Here is a 21,593-nt window from a genome sequence, read left to right as displayed (position 1 = left end):
CCATCTTTCAACAGAGGCATCATGACCCCCAGGCCCTCCGGCCCCGAGGCTATGGCCCTGTCAATGAGACGGATTACCAGTGCTCTGAGGCAAGGGATGAAACAACAACCACATGTTGTTAAGACTGCAGTAAAAACAGACAGTGAGACCATGATTGACATAACAAAACCTTTCCATTGCCCAAAAACAGAAGTCATCCATTCCTCCAGCGGGTTCTCAATACCTGAGTGTTCGTGCATATTATGGGCCAGAGTCCGCAGCCCCTCCAGTGCCTTGGTTATCGAGCCATCTGGAGCAGTATTATTGGGAATAAAAGTACAACACATTTGTCCGAACATTGCACAGACCCCCCCTTTTTCAGCCAGAACCATGTCCAGCGCCATCCGGTTCTGCACTGCCATTAAAGAGGTGGGCCCTAGTTGCTCCGCTAACCCCTCAATCGCATCACGTGTCAAGTTTGCCAGCCGGAGAATGTTATAATGCACATAGTTAATTCTATCCACGTTTTTGTTGGGGGTGACGGGAAACAAGGCAGAAATCACTGGGATATTTTCAAAACCGGCTGCTATCTGATCTACTAATTTATACTCATTAGGGACGCCGCGCGGAACACCGATAGAATCTATATACGTGGGTGAATTAGCAGTTAGATCAAACGACCAAGAAGATCCTTTAGACAACACCTGACGTCTGCGCCTAATTGTAAGTCGCGCATTTCCATTCATCCCCACGGGTTTAACCTTCTCCCCTATTATCAGTAGAGGCGCTCCTAGTCTGACCATGGCACAAACACCAAACGCTTCTTTTGGTATTCGCACATGCAGACTCCCACCTCCACAATAATAGTACAAACCAGCTCGAGCCCAAGTCCCAACAGTCGTGGCGCCCGCACGCGAGGCATCCCCTCTTCCTGGATACGTCACCGTACACCAGTCAGCCGGGATCCTTCCAGCGTCATACTCCTGTTCTCCAGGATCATCTGCCGTAAAATTAAAACAAGTGTAATTAGCTCTCCTGGGTGTAAACGGTCCGGGGACGGTATCATTGTCTATGGGAGGAAATAAAGCAGACAATGGAGCACATTTTCCTGAAGATACTGCTCTCCGAGTGAGTCGGAGCATGCAATCAAAACCCCACTGATCCTCTGGATGCAGAGGTGCTGGTTCAGTAAATAAGTGTGGGCGTGCCGTAGCGCATGCCACACAATCAGACACATTTTGCTCTTTCGCGTTTGCAATCAGCCAATCCAACCACAGGTTGCTGTCCCCATACCCTGTGGCACGAGACAGCAGCTGTCGGGGTTTCCATTTCGTATAGTCCCCTTTTGTTACCTTAGAGTCTGAAGTGGGGGCTCTCACAGGTGCGGGGTTGATGCTGGATACATTTTCGGGTGGATCTTTAAAATTTATCTTTATCACGCCCATTGGGTCTCTCCCTGAAACATCTACGCCTAATAGTAAATAAAATACTTTATCGGCTTTCCTGTATCGCTGAGGTGTAACCCGCCACCCACCAATAGACATTGTAATTGGATTTTGACTGTCACTAAAATCACGCTGAATCGCAAACCCTTCCCATCGGCCCGGTGAGTCCCACCCTGGGGCTGTGTAGGCTGTCACCATATCCCACACCGGACACGGGCGATTCCCCAAGACAGTGGGCTGGCCTATAAGACAAGCACTAGTTAGTCGCCGGTCAGGACATACCCAAACTTCGTACCCCCGCCAACTAGCCCTATCATACCCACATTTTATCACAGAACAGAGATCAAAAGTGAAGGCTGTAGTGGATCCTCTAACGTAATCCACCTCTATGCCTCCGTAATGTGACAAACAAGGATCCGATCTCTCACCTACATCGCGCTCAGGTCTGGTCACCTCAGGATCCGCTAGAGGAAGAGGTGTTGGATGAGTTCTGAAGCTGGGCAATTCACATAACAGAAAAATGATCGTTAATACACCAATGATGATTATAGTTAACGCTCCCATCACTCCCCAGTTTTCCCAAAGCTTTATTTTCTCATTTAATTTTCCCACCCCCATTTCAGTAATACCTACTAGGTTCTAGACTAGGACTTCTATCTAAGGCACTTCTATTTCTATTATTGTTGCCGCTATCTATCTCTTCCAGTCGGGTGATTCTCGACTTCTTTCTTCAACCTCCGGGGTAGACCACCCTTTGGTCGTTGCACAGATCAGGGGATTATTCTGCCCCTTTTTTGCTAAGATCTGTGTTTTTTTGTGGGGACCGACGTGTCCCCCTTTTTCCCCAAAAGCCTCTCGGACCGCCTGGGCTCCTCTGCTGCCGCACACTGGCTCCAGTGATACCAAGTGTCACCTTTCCCCTTCAGCTGGACCGCATGAGAGGTTCGAGTGGTCACCTCGAAAGGTCCCGTCCACCTCGGCTCGTCCCACTTCCGCTTATACACCTTCAGCCACACCCACTTCGCCTCTGGCGTGGTCACCTCCTTTCCGGTCGGGTCTCCCACCTGCGTAGTAAAACTAGAGACAAGAGCTTTTAGTGCTTTGAATTGTTTCAAATGTTCAGACACATTTACCTCCTCTCTTAATTCTCTTACGCCTGCTGCAGGGCCTGGAAACTGTCTTCCTGTCAGCAGTTCATATGGAGTGAACCCGGTGCGCTGATTAACGGCGCACCTTACACTCATTAGGGCTATAGGAAGAGCGTCAACCCAATTCATGTTTGTCTGTGCACAGATTTTTGCCAATTTGTTTTTAAGATTTTGGTTCATTCTCTCCACTTTTCCCTGAGATTGTGGATGGTAAACTGTACCATATCTATGTTGCAACCCCAACATACATTCCACCTCAGCGAGATCTCGATTTTTAAAATGAGTGCCATTATCCGATCTTACCTTCTCTGGAAATCCATGCCAGGGGACATAATAATTCACCAGACATTTGATCACCGTTTTACTGTCCTCTCTGCGTGTTGGCCACGCCTCTGGCCAGCCGGTCAGAGCATCCACACACACCAACAAATATCTAAACCCTCGAATGGCAATTATCATGTCAGTGTAATCAATCACAATTTCCTGGCCTGGTCTCTCTGGCAAAGGAAACTTACCCATTTCTGGTTTCACGGTGGGCTTTGGATTGTATTGCCCACAAATCAGGCATGTTTTCACGTGTTCCTTTACCATATTTTTCATGTAGGGATGCCACCAATGACACAGGTCCCTCTCCATTTGGGCCACTCCTATATGTCCTAGCCCGTGAGCTTCTTTAATTTTCTCCTTGGCCATTCCTGCCGTGAGTACTGGCCGCCCGTCGGGTCCTCTCCACAATCCTTCTGATTGTACGGCCCCTCTCTCCTGCCACGCCGCCTTTTCCTCAGGCGAGGCTCCTTCTTGCGCCTTTTCGATGTCCTCTCGCTGTTGGGCTGGCAGGTCTCCCCATTCCATACCCATACTTACCATTTGTTTTCCTTCCTGATAGCCTGCCGCCCGTTTTGCTTCCTCGTCGGCTGCTCTGTTCCCTTTTGCCACCCAAGTGTTAGATTCGTCATGCCCTTTACACTTTATGATGGCCACCTCCAGAGGTTCTTTCAGAGCGTCCTCCAGCTGTCTCATCTCCTCCTTGTGTTTGATTGGTTTATTTGAGGCTGTTCTAAATCCAGCCCTCCTCCATTGCCCCAGTTCCACATGTGCTGCTCCAAACACATATGCTGAGTCTGTATATATGTTAACTCTTTTTCCTTTCCCTAATCTCAGAGCTTCTATCACTGCAATAAGCTCTGCTCTCTGCGCTGATTGAGGCCCTTCCAATGTTCCTGATTTCTCCACATGCAGCTGGTTTCCGACTCCTTTTACCACTGCATACCCTGTTTTCAATCCTTCACTCGGATCCCTAAAACAACATCCGTCTGTGAAATAATCGTCTGCCTCATTCACTGGTTCTGCTCTCAGATCTGACCTTACTTTCTCCTCAACCTCTACTATTTGTGCACAGTCATGAGGTGTCCCCCCTCCCATCTGGTCTGCCATGTTGATCCCTTCATGTGTGAAGGTCAAGTTTGGAGACTCCAGAATTTTAGTCAGTCTCTGTTGTCTCAGTGGGGTCATTGTAAATGCCTGTGAGTTCACATAGGCCACCACACTGTGTGTTGTTAGCACTTTCAGTGGGTGCCCTCTCACAACGTGAGCCACTTTCTGAATTATTTTTGCTACCCCTGCTGCATGTTGTGTGCACGTGGGGTGTCTTTTTTCCATATTGTCCAGGCCAATGCTGATATACATCAGCACTCGTCTCCTTCCCCCTTTTTTCTGAAACAAAACATCATTAACCACTCCATTTGTTTCAGAAACATCAACAAAGAAATCAGAGTTGTAATCGGGGATTGCCAAATCTGCTGCACGAGACAGGGCCTGTTTCAGTTCAATGAACCGCATTTCAGCTTCAGTGGTCCAGTTCAGATTAGCTGTGAGGTCTCTCATGCAGTGTTCTTTCACCAAATCCCGCAGAGGTTTGGTTTTGCCCACATAGTCAGGAATGTAGTGTCTACTGTAACCTGTAAGTCCGAGAAATGACAACATTTCTTTAACAGTACGTGGCTGGGGGTGCGACATAATTGTTTCCCTCTGGGATGCCAACATGCCCACCGTCTGCATCGCCACCACACGACCTAAAAATGTAACTTCAGTTCTGACAAGTTGAAGTTTGTCTCTACTTACTTTGAAGCCTGTTTTCGCCAGCTGACGAAGCACAGTCATCGTTGCTTGAAAGCAAGCATCAGCTGTTTTAGCAGCAATCAGCAAATCGTCCACATACTGGATCAGTGTGCATCCTTCAGGTAATACACAGGGAGAAAGAGCATTTTTAAGTACCTGATTAAAAATCCCAGGTGAAAGGGCAAAGCCCTGAGGCAACCGAGTGTAACGCAGCTGCCGACCCCTGTAAGTAAATGAAAAAATATCTCTCAAAGATGGATGCAGAGGGAGACAAAAGAAAGCATTTGCCAAATCTATGCATGTGAACCACCGCTGATCTGGAGATAAATTAGTCAAAGCTGTGTAGGGATTTGGTACAGGTACTGTTGGTGTCTTAAGGACAGCGTTTATTGCCCTAAGGTCATGTGCCATGCGATACTTGCCCGTGCCTGATTTTTCAACTGGGAGGATTGGAGTATCCCATGCGGAGGAAGACGACTCCAGCACACCCACTCGCAGAAGCCCTGAAATTGTTTCTGCAATCCCATTTTCTGCCTCCGGACTGTGTCTGTATTGTGAACACCAAATTGGAGTGTCATCTTTTAACTCAAACGTGATGGGGGAGCAAAATGTTAAACCCACATCAGTGGGACCTTTAGACCACAAAGTGTCAGGGAGTTCTGTTAGGCCTTTAACGGCTTCCTCGTGATCTGATTTCTCCCTGCCATGTGTTCGCTTCAGATGTTTATGTTCTAAAACACTCTGATCAGTAGCCGTCACAGAAATTCGATACGTTTTACAACAGGGTGAGTATGAGACATCAGTGAGTTGCGTTTGCTGCCAATCTGTGGCCCTTATGGCTGCTTTCACCATTGGGCCTAAATCTTTTGCTTGTTGACCCTCATGTATTGCCAACGACACGTGGGGAACCGCTTCATCTCCCATTCTATACCAACTCATTTGATCTCCAGAGAGCGCAACAAACGCTGCCACTCCAGCTGAACCAACATAAATGTCCTGAGAGTTAAGCTCCCAAGCTTTCTCATCTAAACACTCATTAAACAGATCCTCAAACCATTCAGCATGCTCGCGATCGTAAAACAAGGTCACGTGGTAGGGGTCACGCGGGGGTGAATAAACAGACATGGACATTATCCAGGGACGCCAGAGTTGGTACTGTGCCAGAATTCCATCTGATGTGGTCAGTCGCGCCCAGTAAATCTGTGCGGTGCGTTCACAATCCTCCGATAACAGCCACTGTCCCCTCATTCCTGATTGCAAACAGGACAGCCGTGTGCCATCTTTCAAAGTCACTGTTAATCCATCAGCTCCACACATGATAGTAGCTCCAAGCTTAATGAGCAGGTCCCTGCCCAATAAATTAACTGGAACTTGTGATGAAACCATGTATGAATGTGTTAAGGACTGACGTCCTAGCTCAGTCTTTAGAGGGGTGGTTACTGGCAGGGTCATAGGTACCCCAGAGAAGCCGATCACACTGATTCTGGTGTCTGACAGTGGAATATCTTCAGGAGCAGTACGAATGGTGGAGTATGTTGCTCCTGTGTCCACTAAAAAGGGCAGGTTACGTCCTTGAACCCTCAGTGGCACCAGGGGGTCTGCCCCTCCCCCTATGCCCAGGCCTCTCTGTGGGGTGTGTCAGTATTGTTCCTGCTGCCAGTATTCCACTGAATACTGCCCTGGTGGAGCCATCTGTATGTTTGGGGCCGACCAACGCCCGTGCCCCCTTATGGCCGGACGTGGCATACTGTGCTGTTGAGGCGGGTCAGGGCACTCTCGAGCCCAATGTCCAGTCTGACCACAGTTGAAGCACGCAGTCCCTGGCACATATGGACCTCCTCTCAGCGCACCCCTTTGTCTGCCCATGCCGCCGCCTCCTCCCCGTTGACCACCACGTGAACCCCAATTTCTTCTACCGACCCCACGGCCTCCCCAATATATTCCCTGGGCGGGTCCCTGTGTGTCAACTGGCAATACATTAGGACCCAAGTCTGCCCCCATTTGCTGGTAACCTTGAGCTACCATTACTTTTGCTATTTTTTCCTCCTTTTTTTTATCATTTGCCTTACCCCTTATTTCACCCAGCTGTAATTTCAACAATTGCTCTTTCATGTTATCTGTATCCTCACTTTTAGCCATAACCTCATCATGAGCTTTCTGCAGACGATGCACCAGATGTTTCTCCCACACGTGAGACTCCGCCCCCTCCATGTCGGGGTTATCTAACATGGCTACTTTGACCTGTTCGGGCACACCTTTTAACACAGCTTCTCTAAACCACAATTGTTGCATCCCTTCTCTACCAGGATGCTGGCCAGTGCTAAGGGCCCACGTAGCCTTAGCCTGTTCTATGTACTCCCTTGGAGTTTGATCAGGCTTCCACAACAGCTTCAAAATCTTAGCAGCATTTGGAGTGGGATACTTTTCACGTAATGCAGTTGATATTTCATTCACAACACGACAAAATGGGGTGCTATCAACCATCAATGCTGTGCCTGCTATCTTCTCTATGTCATCCAGAGCTGTGCCTTTGACACATCTGGCAACCACAGCTCTGAAATCTCCCAGAGCCAATTGAACACCTGTTGTTGCTCTATCAAACTCTCTCAACCACCCCGCACCTCCATCTGTAATAGGAGGTAATAATTCAGTCAATGCATTAACATCTCCCACTCCATATGGCTTGTATTTCATGTGGCCCCCAGCGGTCACCACTAGGGGGAACTCCCCAGGCAGAGGGAGACTGTCCCTCTCCTCTTGACTCCGGCGCACCATGGGGTGTGGTACGTTTCTGGGTTTGGGCTTGACTATTCTGCCTCTTCCTGCCTTTTCTCTAGCTACTCTATTTTGAAAGGCCCCTCCTAGCTCCGGCCCTGCTTCAAATCTCTGCTTGCCACAGCCACCCACTTGCGCATTGTCATCAAGGGTGCCAGATAACCATCCCTCGTATGCGTCCCCATAAGGGCCGCACACCTCACCTTTCCCAACCTGTGGTGCAACAACTACTTCACTCCCTAATTCATCATCAGAAATTTGATATCGTTGCTCTAAAGTTGATATAACCGTTTCAACCAGCCGCACAGCCCTATCTTCTTCACTCTCTTCCTGTTGTTGGGGTGACTGTTTCATGGGCGGTGCCTGTGCTCCGCCGCAGGCTCCCTCCTCACCGACAAAAGTAGAATTTTTCTTTACTATTCCACTCTTCGGTGTTGGCGTTGGCCATTTGGGCTCTTTAGACATTTCACAATCTACATAGCCTCCTGTAACTTCTAACACTTGGCCATCCCCACCAGAGAGACAGCCCTGCTCTACCCTCAGCACAGGATAGAGGGGGGCGGGGGCCTGATAGGGAGGGGGAAAGCTAGTGAGCGATGACTTCACCGGGGAAGCCGGCAGCATCAGCTTCTCCGGCTCCTCCCTTCGCTCCCTCATCCAATGCTCCACCCCCTGACATGTCACAGCCCGCCTCGTTACGCGGGCTCTCTCCTCCTGCGCCTTCTGCAACTGTTTTCCGAGGTTCCGCCTCCCCCAAATTGAGGCCTCCTCTAACTGTTTACTAATCTCCTGCTCTTTCTCCTGGAGCTTCTGTGCTATTCCCATTAGCACTTTTGCCAACGAGCCTCTTGATTCTCCTCTCACTCCTTCATTGTCACACAACTCCTTGACTTTTGTTGCCACAGCTGCAACCTCTGATTTTTTCTCGGGCGCGCTACCAGGTCGCATGACCTTCAGCGCCCGCAACAACTCCTCTCTGCTTCTCAAAAGTTTTCCACTCACCCTGCATTTCTCCTCTTTCTATGTCAGATTTAAGACCCGACATATTCACACCACCACACCTTCTACACTCTCCTTTTTTCTTTTTCTTTTTTTTAATTACACCACAGAGTAATACACCCAATTATGCCCGTCTATCTCTATGTGGCTCCAAATTCCCTCTTTATTTAATTTCACACTCGTCAGGGGACAGGCACACAAGAATTTCAACCACTTAAACGAGGAATTCAACCTTTTTATATTTCACCTATGATAGAACTCAACTTTAGATGTGAAAGCATTTTCTTGTTCTATTCCAGAATAAATGTGAACCCGTGATTACACGGCCGTTCCAGTGTTATTCTGTAGCTATGCGGGAGTCCTCAGTTCCCAAGTCACCACCTCGGCATCCAGACGCCGCTGGGCCTGCCCGCGCGTCCACGAACAGGAGGGTCGCCACACCTTGAACAAAATTGGTTTCCACAGGTACACTAGGCGTCAACCTTTGATCTTAAAGCATTTTCTTCGCACTAATGTCCTCCTATTCAAACACATCAACCGTCACTGTCACTGTGTTTCACGCTTCACACACAGACCACACACCCAGAGCGCACCTTACACACAACACCCAGAGCGCGCCTCACACACAACCCCCAGAGCGCGCCTCACACACAACACCCAGAGCGCGCCTCACACACAACACCCAGAGCGCCTTACACACACACACCACTTCTCATCAGCGGAACTTTACACAGAAACCTCTGAGCTCAACTGTTAGAACCCCTTAAAGCACCACTGCACCATAGAACAGATACCCCTTTCTCTGCGCTTATGACCGCCACCACGGGGCAAAATCGCATCATAAACGTGATGCATAAGTCCCCTGAAGTTATTACTGATATCATAAGCCAGGTTCTGCTTTACCTTTATTTCATGGCAAGTAAAATTTTACTTATTATTTTATGACCGCAGCCCTCGAGGCTCAACTGATACCATAAACCACCGTCAGACCTCTATTCAATGTACTGAACTCAGCACCAATCACTACTGCACTCACGGCCGCACCACCGGAACACGGCCGTATCATAAACCAAACCTACGGACGTGTTGCGCTTTTGGCGTTGCCAGTGTTCAACTGCACCGTAAGCCAGCATCTGCTTTCCTTAATTCTATATTCAATTTTATAGCCGCATCCACGAGGACTTAACCGACACCATAAACCAACTTCAAAACCTCTATTCAATGTACTGGACTTATGGCCGCGTCTCCAAGAGATTCTAATGTATTATTGCTACCGAAGCCAGTCTTAGACAAAGTTAAATGTGGAAGGTAAAGTGGGCTGCAACTAGCTCAACGTAGTATGTCATTAGTTTCTCGGTAGAAGCAGTTTAACTGCAACTAGCTCAACATAGTGTATTATTAGTTTCTCGGTAGAAGCAGTTTATCTAACACACTGGAATTCAGCCTCAACTTATGTTGTTAGTATCTTGCGCCAAAAACCAGACACCGACAAATTTAATGTGAAAATACGTGTAACTCAGCGAACAGATTAATTTGGAAAGCCCAATATGCACATTTGGTATAATACAACAGGCTGTGCTTACCTTTTTTGCTGTTAGACCGGTCTTCTGTTCGCCTCGCCCCACGATCTCACCACAGGCCAAATCTGCACCTCCTCAGCACACCAAAGATCCGGGTCACCAGGCACCAAGTTGTTGAAATCTCCCAATTCTTTTAATCTTTGGGCTGAAGGAAGGACAATACTCGGTGTATAAATGCTCAATCAACAATCATTTATTTCCATACAATTCAACACAAAGAGCATTAACACGTCCGGAAGGGAGAGATGCTGCCAGAGGGTCAGGCACATGTCTCAAAATGGTGACGAATTTCACAGCCTCTTATAGCTTCTGACGACCCCCACCTAGTCATAAAAGCTACATCTTCACATGTTTTTCTAATTCTTAGCGAGACTGGCTCCTGACCTTGGCTCCCTGTCTTCCTACAAAGGTGGGGGTATGGAATGTGGTTTATCTCTTCTGCCCTAGACGCAGAGTCTCCTTTCTCTTCATGATTCAGCAATAAAACATGTCAAGAACACAGTGTGAGACATTCACAGCAGATCAAGGATACAGAGTGATGCACATTTATCTCATGAACTAATAAGTGAATATGTTCTGTTAACTCAAAATTATAATGAGAACTAGACTACATGCACAGCACACCATCCAAACTAAAGGATAATATATATATACTACAGCTGTTAACATAATTCAACTACATTTACTATGGTCATAAAATAACATATGTTTTACTCATAATCTTCACACCCCCCATCAATTGTCCTCATTCTTAGATACACATAGCATTCTGGATAAATATCAGTCTAGTGTCTGAGCCTTCCACAGCACAGAGTCTGCTCTACTGAAGGTGTTCAATGATGTGCTGGTGACTCTAGAAAAAGTACAGTTTTAATTCTTTTAGACCTGAGTGCAGAATTTGACACTGTTGACCGCACAATCCTATTAAACTGTTTGAAGACATGCGTTGGCATTCAAGGTTCTGCTCTAAAATGGCTTGCCTCTTCCTTAGAGAGCAGAGCATACTCCGTGATGCAGGGAAAGAAATACTCTTGCCCTGCTACACTTGCTTGTGGAATACCTCAAGGCTCTATTCTGGGCCCTGTCTTATTCTCCCTATACATGCTCCCATTAGGCTCTATTTTTCAGAAACACCAAATTTCCTATCACTCTAATGCAGATGATACACATTTCTCTTTAAAACCAGGCGTTGATAGCACATTGCAGAAAGTTTCAGATTGTCTTAGTGACATAAATTGCTGGATGTCTTTCTCAAACTAAACCATGACAAAAGTGACATTAGAATTTTTGGCAACCAAGACTCACAAGAAATGACTTGGGCCCACGATCAGGTAATCTACATCCCCATGTTAAAAATCTTGTTTTCATTTTTGATTCTACCCTCAAGCTGTACAAACAAAGAAATTCAGTTGTTTGTGGCAGTTTCTTCCAGCTCAGGAGCATTTCTAAACTCAAAACTATCTTGTCATCTAAAGATCTGGAAACCGTTATCCATGCCTTTATTTTATCACATCTTGAATACTGTAACTCTCTTTATTTAGGCGTCTGTCAATCAAGCCTGTCCCGCCTGCAACTTGTTCAAAATGCAACCGCAAGGCTCCTGACGGACACCAGAAAGTGAGACAGTATTACTCCGATACTCACAGCTTTACATTGGCTGCCAGTTAAATACCAAATTGATTTCAAGGTTTTATTATTTGTTTTTAAAGCCCTCCATGGCTTGGCTCCAGCTTACATTTCAGATCTCCTTAGCCTGCACCTACCCACTCGAACTCTGTGTTCCTCCAGTCAGATGCTTTTACTGGTTCCACGCTCCCAGTTAAAATCCAGAGGTGACAGGGCTTCCTCCATCGCCACTCCGAGACTCTGCAACAGTCTTCCCTCTTTTATAAAATCCTCTTTTGTAATTTTCAAATCAAGTTTGACGACCTATCTATTTTCAAAGGCTTTCGGATCTCTTTGACACCACTTTTATTCTGTTTTAGCTTTCTGGTGTTTTATCTCATTGGATGATGTATGCATGTGTATATGTATACATGTATTTGTGTCCACGTGTGTACCTGTGTGTGTGTTGGTGTGTGTATATACATATATGCATGTTAGATAATAATGGAGTTGCACTTGTTTACAATTTGATAGGGTTCCCAACAGAGACCGCTGTGTGTTTTTCAATCCAGATATTCTTTTACGACACTGGTAGTCTGTTTGGGATCATTTTAACTTCTTTAAGTACTATTCCGGAGGACTACTTAAATAAATTACAAGACATTTTGCCTACGAGAGTTCAGGTTATGTTAAAAAATAAAGGTGGTAATACCAAAGTTTTACTTTATTTATACACACAATCCTTGTCTTATATATGATACATCCATTTATGTTTGCATGTTTCCATTTCCCGTTTTCCTTGCAAACTATTAAGAAATGAGGCATGGCTCAAGGTTTCGAATAGTGTTGTTTGAGATTTTTTTATTTATTTATTTGTACACATAACAATGCTGCCATTCTTATTCAGGGTGCAATTTTTAAGTTGACCAAAACAAAGATCTTGTTAACTTATAACTTATCAGCACACATACCAGATAAATTCAAATAATATTTAACATCTCTGAGCTTTCACTCTTCGCTGCATGTTGTTTCCAGATGTTCATTCAGCAGCGTCTCTCACAGTGAGTCCTGACAGAGTGCAACACTTCACCTCTGACTCTGTCTCACTGACCTGTGAGGGAAACTTCACTGAGTGGAGAGTGAGGAAGTTCTCTGATAATGGCCAACTGAACTCTTCTAACTGGAGCAGAATGACTGGATCTACATACAAAATCACCACATCAGAGTCAGATACTGCCGTGTACTGGTGTGAATCTGAATCAGGAGACTTCAGCAATGCAGTCAACATCACTTTACACGGTATGTAAATGATTACCCCAATAACCTGGTGTAAGTCATTGTATGTGGCAAAGAAGACCTAAATATTTTCCTCAATGGTTCAGAAATTTCCCCTCTGTGAATCTCCACTTTATCACAGTGGAGGGGTTTGTGGATTCCAGTGATATGGTGTCAGGGGCAATTTACCCAACCAATTTACATTTGCTTGATGGATTTAGAGAATGCATTTGATCACATCTCTTGGGGTACCCTGCCTGCCTCATTAAAAAAAAAATCCTGATTAGTCTTGGGATTTCCAACATTCAAAATCCAAAGTAAATAAAGAGCAAATGATGCAATCTAAATATCAGAAATAATGTGGAGCACTCGTGAAGCAAACGGAAAGCATACCTAGGTAACACACACCTCGCGGACGAAACAAGAAAAGATAAAAATAAAAAACTATATACAAGAGATAGTGAGGGGAAATGAAACAGGCAGGGAAGCAGACACAACTGAAAACAATCAAGAAATTCCTGAGAAAAAGGACAGGAAATAAAACTAGACAAGATAAACAAGATCAAACTGTAACTAAAAAAAAGGAAAGAAGACAACTAGATAGAGAAAGAAGACTAATTTAACACAAGGAGGAGAGAGGAAGCTATGGGAATACTGAAAGACAGAAACACAGACAACACGGAGACCATAAAGTGATCAGTGACTAAAGCTGAGAACATAAAAAAGTGATGATCACCTCTCTCAGTGAATTTTGAGTGTTTTAATCAACCTTGTTAAACCTGTGGTGTTCCCCATCAAAAGTGACCACCATAGGAAATGAATGGGAATCCACTCACTCGCTCACTCACTGAACGATCCACTGAATGACCCCCTGAATGGCCCAGCGAATGACCACCAAAAGATCCACTGAAAGATCCACAGGAACTGAGTTTGGTTTTCAAAAATGTCTTTTGTGCTAATTTAAGAGCAGTTAAAACGGACCGCTCAATTTTGACTGTGAACACTAAAGTAATCGGCGGAAGGTGAACACGACAGGAGGGTTTTAAAAACTCTAACTTTGTGCAATTCAATTTGTTGTTGTTGTTGTTAAGGCTCTTTCCATCCCTAATAGTGTGACCAGAACTAATGTGATTTGCCTGTTTTGCAGATTATGATCCTATCCTGGTGAGTCCTGTTCATCCTGTGACTGAAGAAACGTCTCTTAGTCTGAGCTGCAGTTCAAGAGACAAAATACTTTCCAATGTGATTTTTTATCACAATGACAAAATTATTCAAAATGATACCCGAGGGGAGCTGAAGATCTCTGCAGTGTCAAAGTCTGATGAAGGTTTCTACAAGTGTCAGTACTCAGGAAGAGAGTCAGCACAGACCTGGATGTCAGTTAAAGGTGAGCAGGATCAAAACAGTTTATTTTTCATGACCTACTGTAGGTGGCTTATCCAAAAACATTTACAGTAGATACCTTGTCTACTGCACTATAATATGATCTTAAAACAGGCATGTATTTTTTTTTTTTCAACAATACTGTGGTTAACACAAATGCCTAACATGTATAAAATTCCCTGGTTTGAGACTGATAGCAGATATAAATCCCTGAGAATTTAAACAGCAAGTTCAGTTCAGTTTATTAAAGTTAACAGTTCATTTTTCTTATTTGCAGTAGCTGTATCCAGTTCTTCATTTCTTGTTCTGATGATCACTGGACTCATTTTTGGAGTCATATTTATTTTCCTCCTGTTCCTGTTCAAAAACCTCTACAGAAAGAAAGGTGAGACTCTTTTCACTCTTTAAAGTGTTTGAATGGGCAACGTTCCTAAACTGGAAACCGTTTGCAAAAATGTATAATACATAACCATGTAAATGCAAATTTTCATTTTAAATTGTTAATAAAGGTTCTGCCGATGACCAGAGGGTGAGTCAGGATGAAAATCAACAAGTCTACTCCTCTCTTCTTCATGGTTAGTTTTTCATCTAGTTTAAAATATCCTGATGCTTTTCTCTGCTGCAGCTTTAACACTGTTGAATTAAACAAAACTAAGACAATAACAACATTTAATCATGTACAGCATTTATAAGTAATAACAAATTTTCCAATTTCAGGGTATGTTTGTGCTTACACTGACAACAAAGCTTATCTCATTGTATTTTAATATAAATGTTACTGACAAGAATACTTGTGTTTACATTAGTATCACAGACATGTGGTGACTCATTTTCTCTGACTTGTAGGTGATCGTTGTGTCTATGAGACAATCAGAGGCTCTGGAAATACTGAAAACGGTACAGTATCAACTTTAATGTATAGTTAGTGGAAAATGTGTGGTTATAAAATAACAGTGATTATCATTAAAATCAATACTAACATTATTATTTTAGTTTGGGCAGAAATTGATTACACCCACAATTTTAATGTAGTGCACAGCTGTTTCAGACTGAGAGTATATTATACAGATGTTCAGTGTTGGTCATTAACTCCCTGAAAGAGAGCATTTACCTAATGTGCTCATTATTGCTCAATTCTGCTCATTTAAGCTGAAGATATTTGAAAGTGTAAATTTATCTTTAATTTATTTGTGCTTTGCTCTTTAGGAAACCGGGTGACCCATGTGATGTAGATCCAGGGAGCAGCATGATCCTGAGCTGTTCTGTGGACAGCTCTACAGGCTGGATGTTCAGTCATTTTCAAGATCAATTTGACCAGATTAAACACACATTTTCTGTCTGAGTTCACTCTGCATGGACATCTTCACCTTTCTGTATTGATAACAATTCATAAGAATTATCAGTAAATTAGCTACCATTATCACATAATTTATGATTAGCTGTTAATAGCAAGTGGTGGAGGAATTTTTTAAACCATTCCTTCAGGAAAAGAAGTACTCAAATACTATGAAAATATCCCACTAGACTCAAGACTCAAGAAGTTTACTGTCATTTCGTATGGTGTTACCCAGCCTGAAACGAAATACTGTTTCTCACCAGCCTCTACAGTGCAATAAGCAATACAGTTTAAAAAGAATAAGTTTTAAAAAGAGCAGCAAAAAAAGACAGAAATAGCATAAAATCTAAGTTCTAAAACAAATTCCAGTCACATTTGTTCGGGTAGATAGCAGCAGTCCTTTCACAGAATGAATCTTTTCACTACACACACACACATCAACATTACTGCTTCATATATTTACATTTGAGCTCATTTTAAATACTTCATATTCTATTTCTTTCATCATTATTTTTTTAAATATTTGATTTTAAAAAATATGAATCAAAAAGCTTAAACAGTGTGTGAGAGGGGCACGCCCATTAAAAAAGAGAGAGAGAGAGAGAGAGAGAGAGAGAGCTATCCTATGAGCATGAAAAGAAGTGGAGGTTTCAGTGACAGTAACAGACTGTGGGACACAAGATGGCAGTAATGTAAAGGATCACTTTACTGGGACCAAACAGCAAAGCAGGCTTCTTCATCGTATTTCTACCTTTTCTCGTATATCTTCTTCTTCTTATCCCTGCGAAGTGTATAATAAAATAAGGAAAATCAGGAAACTTTAATAATAAAATGTCTTAAACACCAATATGAGGACAAGCTATCAAGTGTAGTATCACTCAGTTACATCTCTTTTGCTTTGTTAGGCTGCAGTTTAACATCTATAAAAAATATGTGCATCAGGAAACCTAACAAGAAACACAAATGTGCTTACAATATTCATACAGTGTTTGAAGACTGTGCCATTTTAACATCAGTTCAAGTTAGATTTCTGAAATATTTCCCCCTTTGGAAGAGGCTCACTGTGTGGTTTATTAAAAAAAACAACAGCAAAAAAAAAAAAAAAAACCCCACTCATTCTGCAATAATGCAGCAGCTACTTGTCAAGAAAGAGAGACAAACAGAGAGAGGGGGCAGGACTTCATTTTTGTTTGAGGGCTCTATTTCTATTTGTTTTAGCTCATTCACTTCCTGTGGCTGAATTTGTGACCAAAGCACAATTTCACCTGAATGGAAAGATTTGTATCATCATGCATTAGTGTAATGCAATAACTTACATTAGTAAAGCTCAGCTTTGTCAGTTGAGATAAAAAATAAATAAAGGTTATGTGTAAATTCAATGAGGAAGCTCTATAATCACACTTTGCCACATTATCAAGCTGATTGTGACATCACTGGTCTTGTCCAATCATCTTTCTGCCACCCTTCTTAAGACAAATCAGCCTTCAGTCCACGTACTTTAAATGTCACTGCACATCTATCATTCTCACTTGCAGATGCCTTCATAATGATCGTCTGAATATATGGACTATATAGAACTGTGGCCTGACCTGACTGTTGAGCAGGCCAGGGAGAGTCGAGCTGTACATAGTTCTTCTATGTACAGCTCGACCTGAAACTGCAATAAATTGTTTCAGAATCCCATTTGGACCTTAAATTTTGCACTTCACTTAGTGAGTCATTCAAAACTACATTGTTAAGTTTAGAAAAAGGAAAGAAAATTCTAATTTAATTCCATATTCCTCCTTTAGTGCTGTGAAATGGTCAGCTAAAGCTTCAGTCTTGAATTTGGTCTTCTATGATATAACTAGCTAAATTTCATCATCTGTAATATAACAGAGCCCTGTTATTAGTGTTGGTTTATACAGTACAAGAATTTCCCACCCAATTATGTCTTCATTACTTAGGAATTCTGCCTTCCTGCTGACTTGCTCTAAAATTACACATCTAAAACACAAGATGGTGCCGAGGCTCTTCAACTTCAGTTTTCATTAAAAAAAATTATTGTATCTTATGTTTAGACTTCACTACTCGTTCACTATATCTGTGGTTCATTCAATATGGACAAAATGCAAATGTTTTTTTATTCAAAAAGGGTTTTAGTGGGCAACAGAATCAAATAATAGACATGAACATGAATATTGTAAACTAAAGCTCGTTTAACTTATGGAAGAAAAGCATTGAAACTGCATTTCAATTCAAAACAGAGAAACAAAAATAATAACACTGGCCAAAATTGGGCAGACTTAAAAATAAAGTGCTATTTTAAGTACTTTAAGTACATTTTCAAAATGGTATTGTCTTTAAATAATAACACTAAAAATTTCAACATAAATGCAGTTTTTCTTCTTAAAAGAATAAGGCAGTGTTGTGGAAGTTTTCCATTTAATAAAGCCTGCAGACAAGCTAAACCAAGCTTAGTGAGAGAATGCATCATCGCGGGGCAGACGATCAGCAGAGTCTCTAAGGCTACATCCACACTAGCCCCGATAGATTTGAAAACGGCGTTGTCATCTGAAAATGCTGTGCGTCCACACTAGCATTTTCAGTTGTTTTCACAGAGTTGTGCGTCCACATTGAAACGGACGAAAACGCTTACATTCCAGTCCTGGGGATTAAAGAATTTGAAGAAAAGCTATCCGGAGCATGAATAAAGTGATATTAATCTTTAATAGCGCTGTCAAAATTGAAAGCAATCAAAACAACTGCTTTATAAAGCACTCCGCTATCTTTGTTTAATTGGTCACATGACTGCATCACATGACTAAAATGCGTCATCGATTTAGTAAGTCTGCGTTTTGGAGTGTCCACACTGTGACCGGACAGCTCTGTTTTGAAATGTATGTGTTTTTGAGAGCGTTTCCAGGACAGACAGCTGTGGGTGGGTCCCTGCTTGACTGGCCCACCACTGCAGCGGGCAGTCTGTCTCGCTGATGGCGGTTTCTGCTCTGTACAAACTCAGGGCCCTTTTAGACTGGGCTTCCTCATCTGAATCAGAGTCTGAAGACAGAGGAGGAGGCTCTTTGTCTTTGTTGGCTCCTTTGTGGTGGCATCTTTACACTGTTCCTGCAGCAGGGCCTCAAGGCTGGGCCAAACCTCTTCTCGCTCTCGCTCTCTAGTCAAGACTGCCTAAACCAAGACCAAGACAATACCAAGACCAGAGGGTCACAGACCGAGTCAAGACCAAGACAAAGTCAAGACAAGACCAAGACATAAAAGTCTTTAAACCGCAGCCAGATGCTGCTTCGTTTACGGGTGTCGGGCATATTTATGTGTTTTTGCAATGCACTCGCACAGCCCTCCTCACTGCTGTCCACTGTCTCACTCAGAAGAGGACAGACCCATGCTCTACTTCAGCGGTCCCCAACCCCCGGGCCTCGGACCGGTACCGGTCCGTGAGTCGTTTGGTATCGGGCCGCGAGAGTTGAGGCTCAGGTGTGAAATGTATTGTTTTCAGGGTTTTTATCGGTTTTCAGCGTTATTTTGTTATCGTTTTTATCGTTTACTCGGTTTTCCTTGGTCTTTTCACGTGTGTTATGAATAAATTTTCTTTTTTTCGGTACCGGTACTAGTTTTATTTTGTTGTATTTATCCGAGACACCTTAAAGTCCGGTCCATGAAAATATTGTCGGGCATAAACCGGTCCGTGGCGCAAAAAAGGTTGGGGACCGCTGCTCTACTTGACTGTCGCGTCTCTCACCCTCTGTTTTTCACATACTGATATTATCCTATATCCTCGTATGAGATTGGCCACAATATGGAGGAATTGGAGCATAGCTGAGCCACTGTGTGAGAGCTGAGCAGCAAAAGGAAATTAAGTGAGGAGCCGGCTCTCGCTCAATGGGAGTCGACTCTGATTCACTACAAAGCACTCTCTAAGCACGGCTCTTAGAGCTGATGCTTTTACGCATGACACATTATTGTACATTACGTTGTGTGTCATGGATACTGTTGACTCCAAATCTCCCGACCACTATGTCGATCTGAGACAGCAAGACCGAGACAGTGAGACCAAAACAAGACCAAGACAAGACCAAGACCATGTAAAAGTGGTCTCGAGACCAAGACCGGTCTCGAGACATCCAACTCTAATAGCTACATGTTGGGATGGGTCCTTTGTGAAGGCAGTCTTACGGTACGTCCACACTAATATGTTTTCGTTTGAAAGCGCATCTTTTTCTCTCCGTTTTGGCCTCCCGTCAACAGTGAAGGAAAAGAGCAACGTTTTGAAAATGCTTACATTTGAAGACGGTGCTTTCGCGTCGCAGTGTGGACAGCGAAAATGCAGACTTTTTGAAAACGATGACGCATTTTAGTCATGTGATGCAGTCAAGTGACCAATTAAACTAAGATAGCAGAGGGCATTATACAGCAGTTGTTTTGTTTGCTCTCAATTTTGACAGCCCTATTAAAGATTAATATCAGTTTGTAGATGGTTCAGATAGCTTTTTTTCCAATCCTTTAATTCTTACTCGCAGCAACAGCTCCACCTCCTTCTTAGTCCATTTAAAAAACTCGGTCCTTTTCTTTGACATTTTGCTGCGGAGTTTCAAGGAGCCGGAAAGTAAATAAACGGCAGACAGAAATGAGGCAGGTCGAATCATCTTGCGTTTCATGCATGCACAGTACTGGAACGTTAGCGTTTTCGGCTGAGTCAATGTGGACGCACAACTCTGTGAAAACGACTGAAAACGATAATGTGGACGCGGAGGGTTTTCAAATCTATCCGGGCTTGTGTGGATGTAGCCTTAAATTTCACTATGTAGTTTGATCATTGCAGACCTCTATGGTGTGATGTGGGTGGCAGAAAACAGGTAAAACCACTGAACATGAGACATATGTCTCACCTCCAAGAAGCTCAGTCACAAACCTGTAGTAGTTCAAGAAAGTAATTATTAATCTACACACTAATTATCAACTATAGAGCTTTTTGAAGAAACAGTAAGAATAAGTTAAAAAAAATAGTTTTATTTACCTGCATGGCTCCAGGACAGTCAGCAGCTTTTGGAGAAGCAACCTCTTGATTCTTTAGTGGACGAGAAACCATATCCAGTGTTTAAAACTGGTTGTGGATGTGAGGTTTTTAAAGTATTTAAAGTGTACAAAATAAAATGTTTTATAAATGTGGCTTGCACTGTTAATGTTTAATAGTCATTAAAACTAGAAAAGTGCTGCATAAACCCCAAACAGGTGTACATTTTGGATTTGCTTTAATAGTTCTCAGTGGAAACAGTTTATAAAAGAGTCAGACAGTGTTTTATTTTACATTTCAGTTTTGATTTTAAAAACATTACTCACATTCCCCAGGAACCAGCCCACTGTGTGGTCACTGACACAGCTTACATTACCATGAAAACAGCAGCACGTATAATCAGAGAAGAGGGCAGGACTTCCTCTTGCCTCATGCCCACTTCTGCTTAAGGACACTATTTCTGTTTTGCATTAGTGTAATGAAATACTTTAAATGAGTCAAGCTCAGCTTTGTCAGTTAAGAAAACCTTAATATTGTATGAATCTGTTTTCTTGGTTGTTTATAAAGTTCTGTACGTAAGATAACCTAAACACTTCACATTTAAAAATTATCCTGAAATTGTGATCTTATTTTGCCTTTTGAGCTGCTCAGTCACGCTGATATTTGTATAATAAATCTTACTGCATGTCTATTTTTTTCAGTTTAGTTTTTGTATAACAGTTCTTTTCATGAAGAAAGTACCTGATGTTTCTGCAGCAGCAGGAGAGTATAAAGATGTCACACCATGCTGTGGTCAGATCTTGTTAAGTTGCTATTTCTGTGTAAAAGGAAGGAAGCAGAAAGAAGAAGTTAAAAAAAGTCTCTTTGTTTCCTTCACAGTTTTTGGTGTCTCGTGTGCTTCTGCTTCACTCTCTCTCTTTAAAGAAAGTTGTAGAAGTT

The 21,593-nt window shown here is 43.1% G+C and overlaps 1 protein-coding gene across 1 annotated transcript in view; it reads left to right on the top strand.

The window, feature by feature from the left end:
• Window positions 1-15,525, top strand: part of LOC146390960 (uncharacterized) — a 40,279-nt gene extending 24,754 nt beyond the window's left edge. The window contains exons 15-20 of the mRNA XM_084922453.1: window positions 12,685-12,948; window positions 14,072-14,311; window positions 14,588-14,692; window positions 14,817-14,836; window positions 15,154-15,204; window positions 15,514-15,525. Of these exons, the coding sequence (XP_084778579.1) occupies window positions 12,685-12,948; window positions 14,072-14,311; window positions 14,588-14,692; window positions 14,817-14,836; window positions 15,154-15,204; window positions 15,514-15,525 (692 nt within the window). The remainder of the gene's footprint in view (window positions 1-12,684; window positions 12,949-14,071; window positions 14,312-14,587; window positions 14,693-14,816; window positions 14,837-15,153; window positions 15,205-15,513) is intronic.
• The last annotated feature ends 6,068 nt before the right edge of the window (window positions 15,526-21,593 follow it).

This window comes from Perissodus microlepis, chromosome 3, assembly GCF_051167445.1.
Source record: "Perissodus microlepis isolate ML-2025 ecotype Zambia chromosome 3, ASM5116744v1, whole genome shotgun sequence".
Classification (NCBI taxonomy): Eukaryota; Metazoa; Chordata; class Actinopteri; order Cichliformes; family Cichlidae; genus Perissodus; species Perissodus microlepis.
The sequence above is the reverse complement of the archived record's forward strand: the minus strand, read 5'-3'. Positions and strand labels throughout refer to the sequence as shown.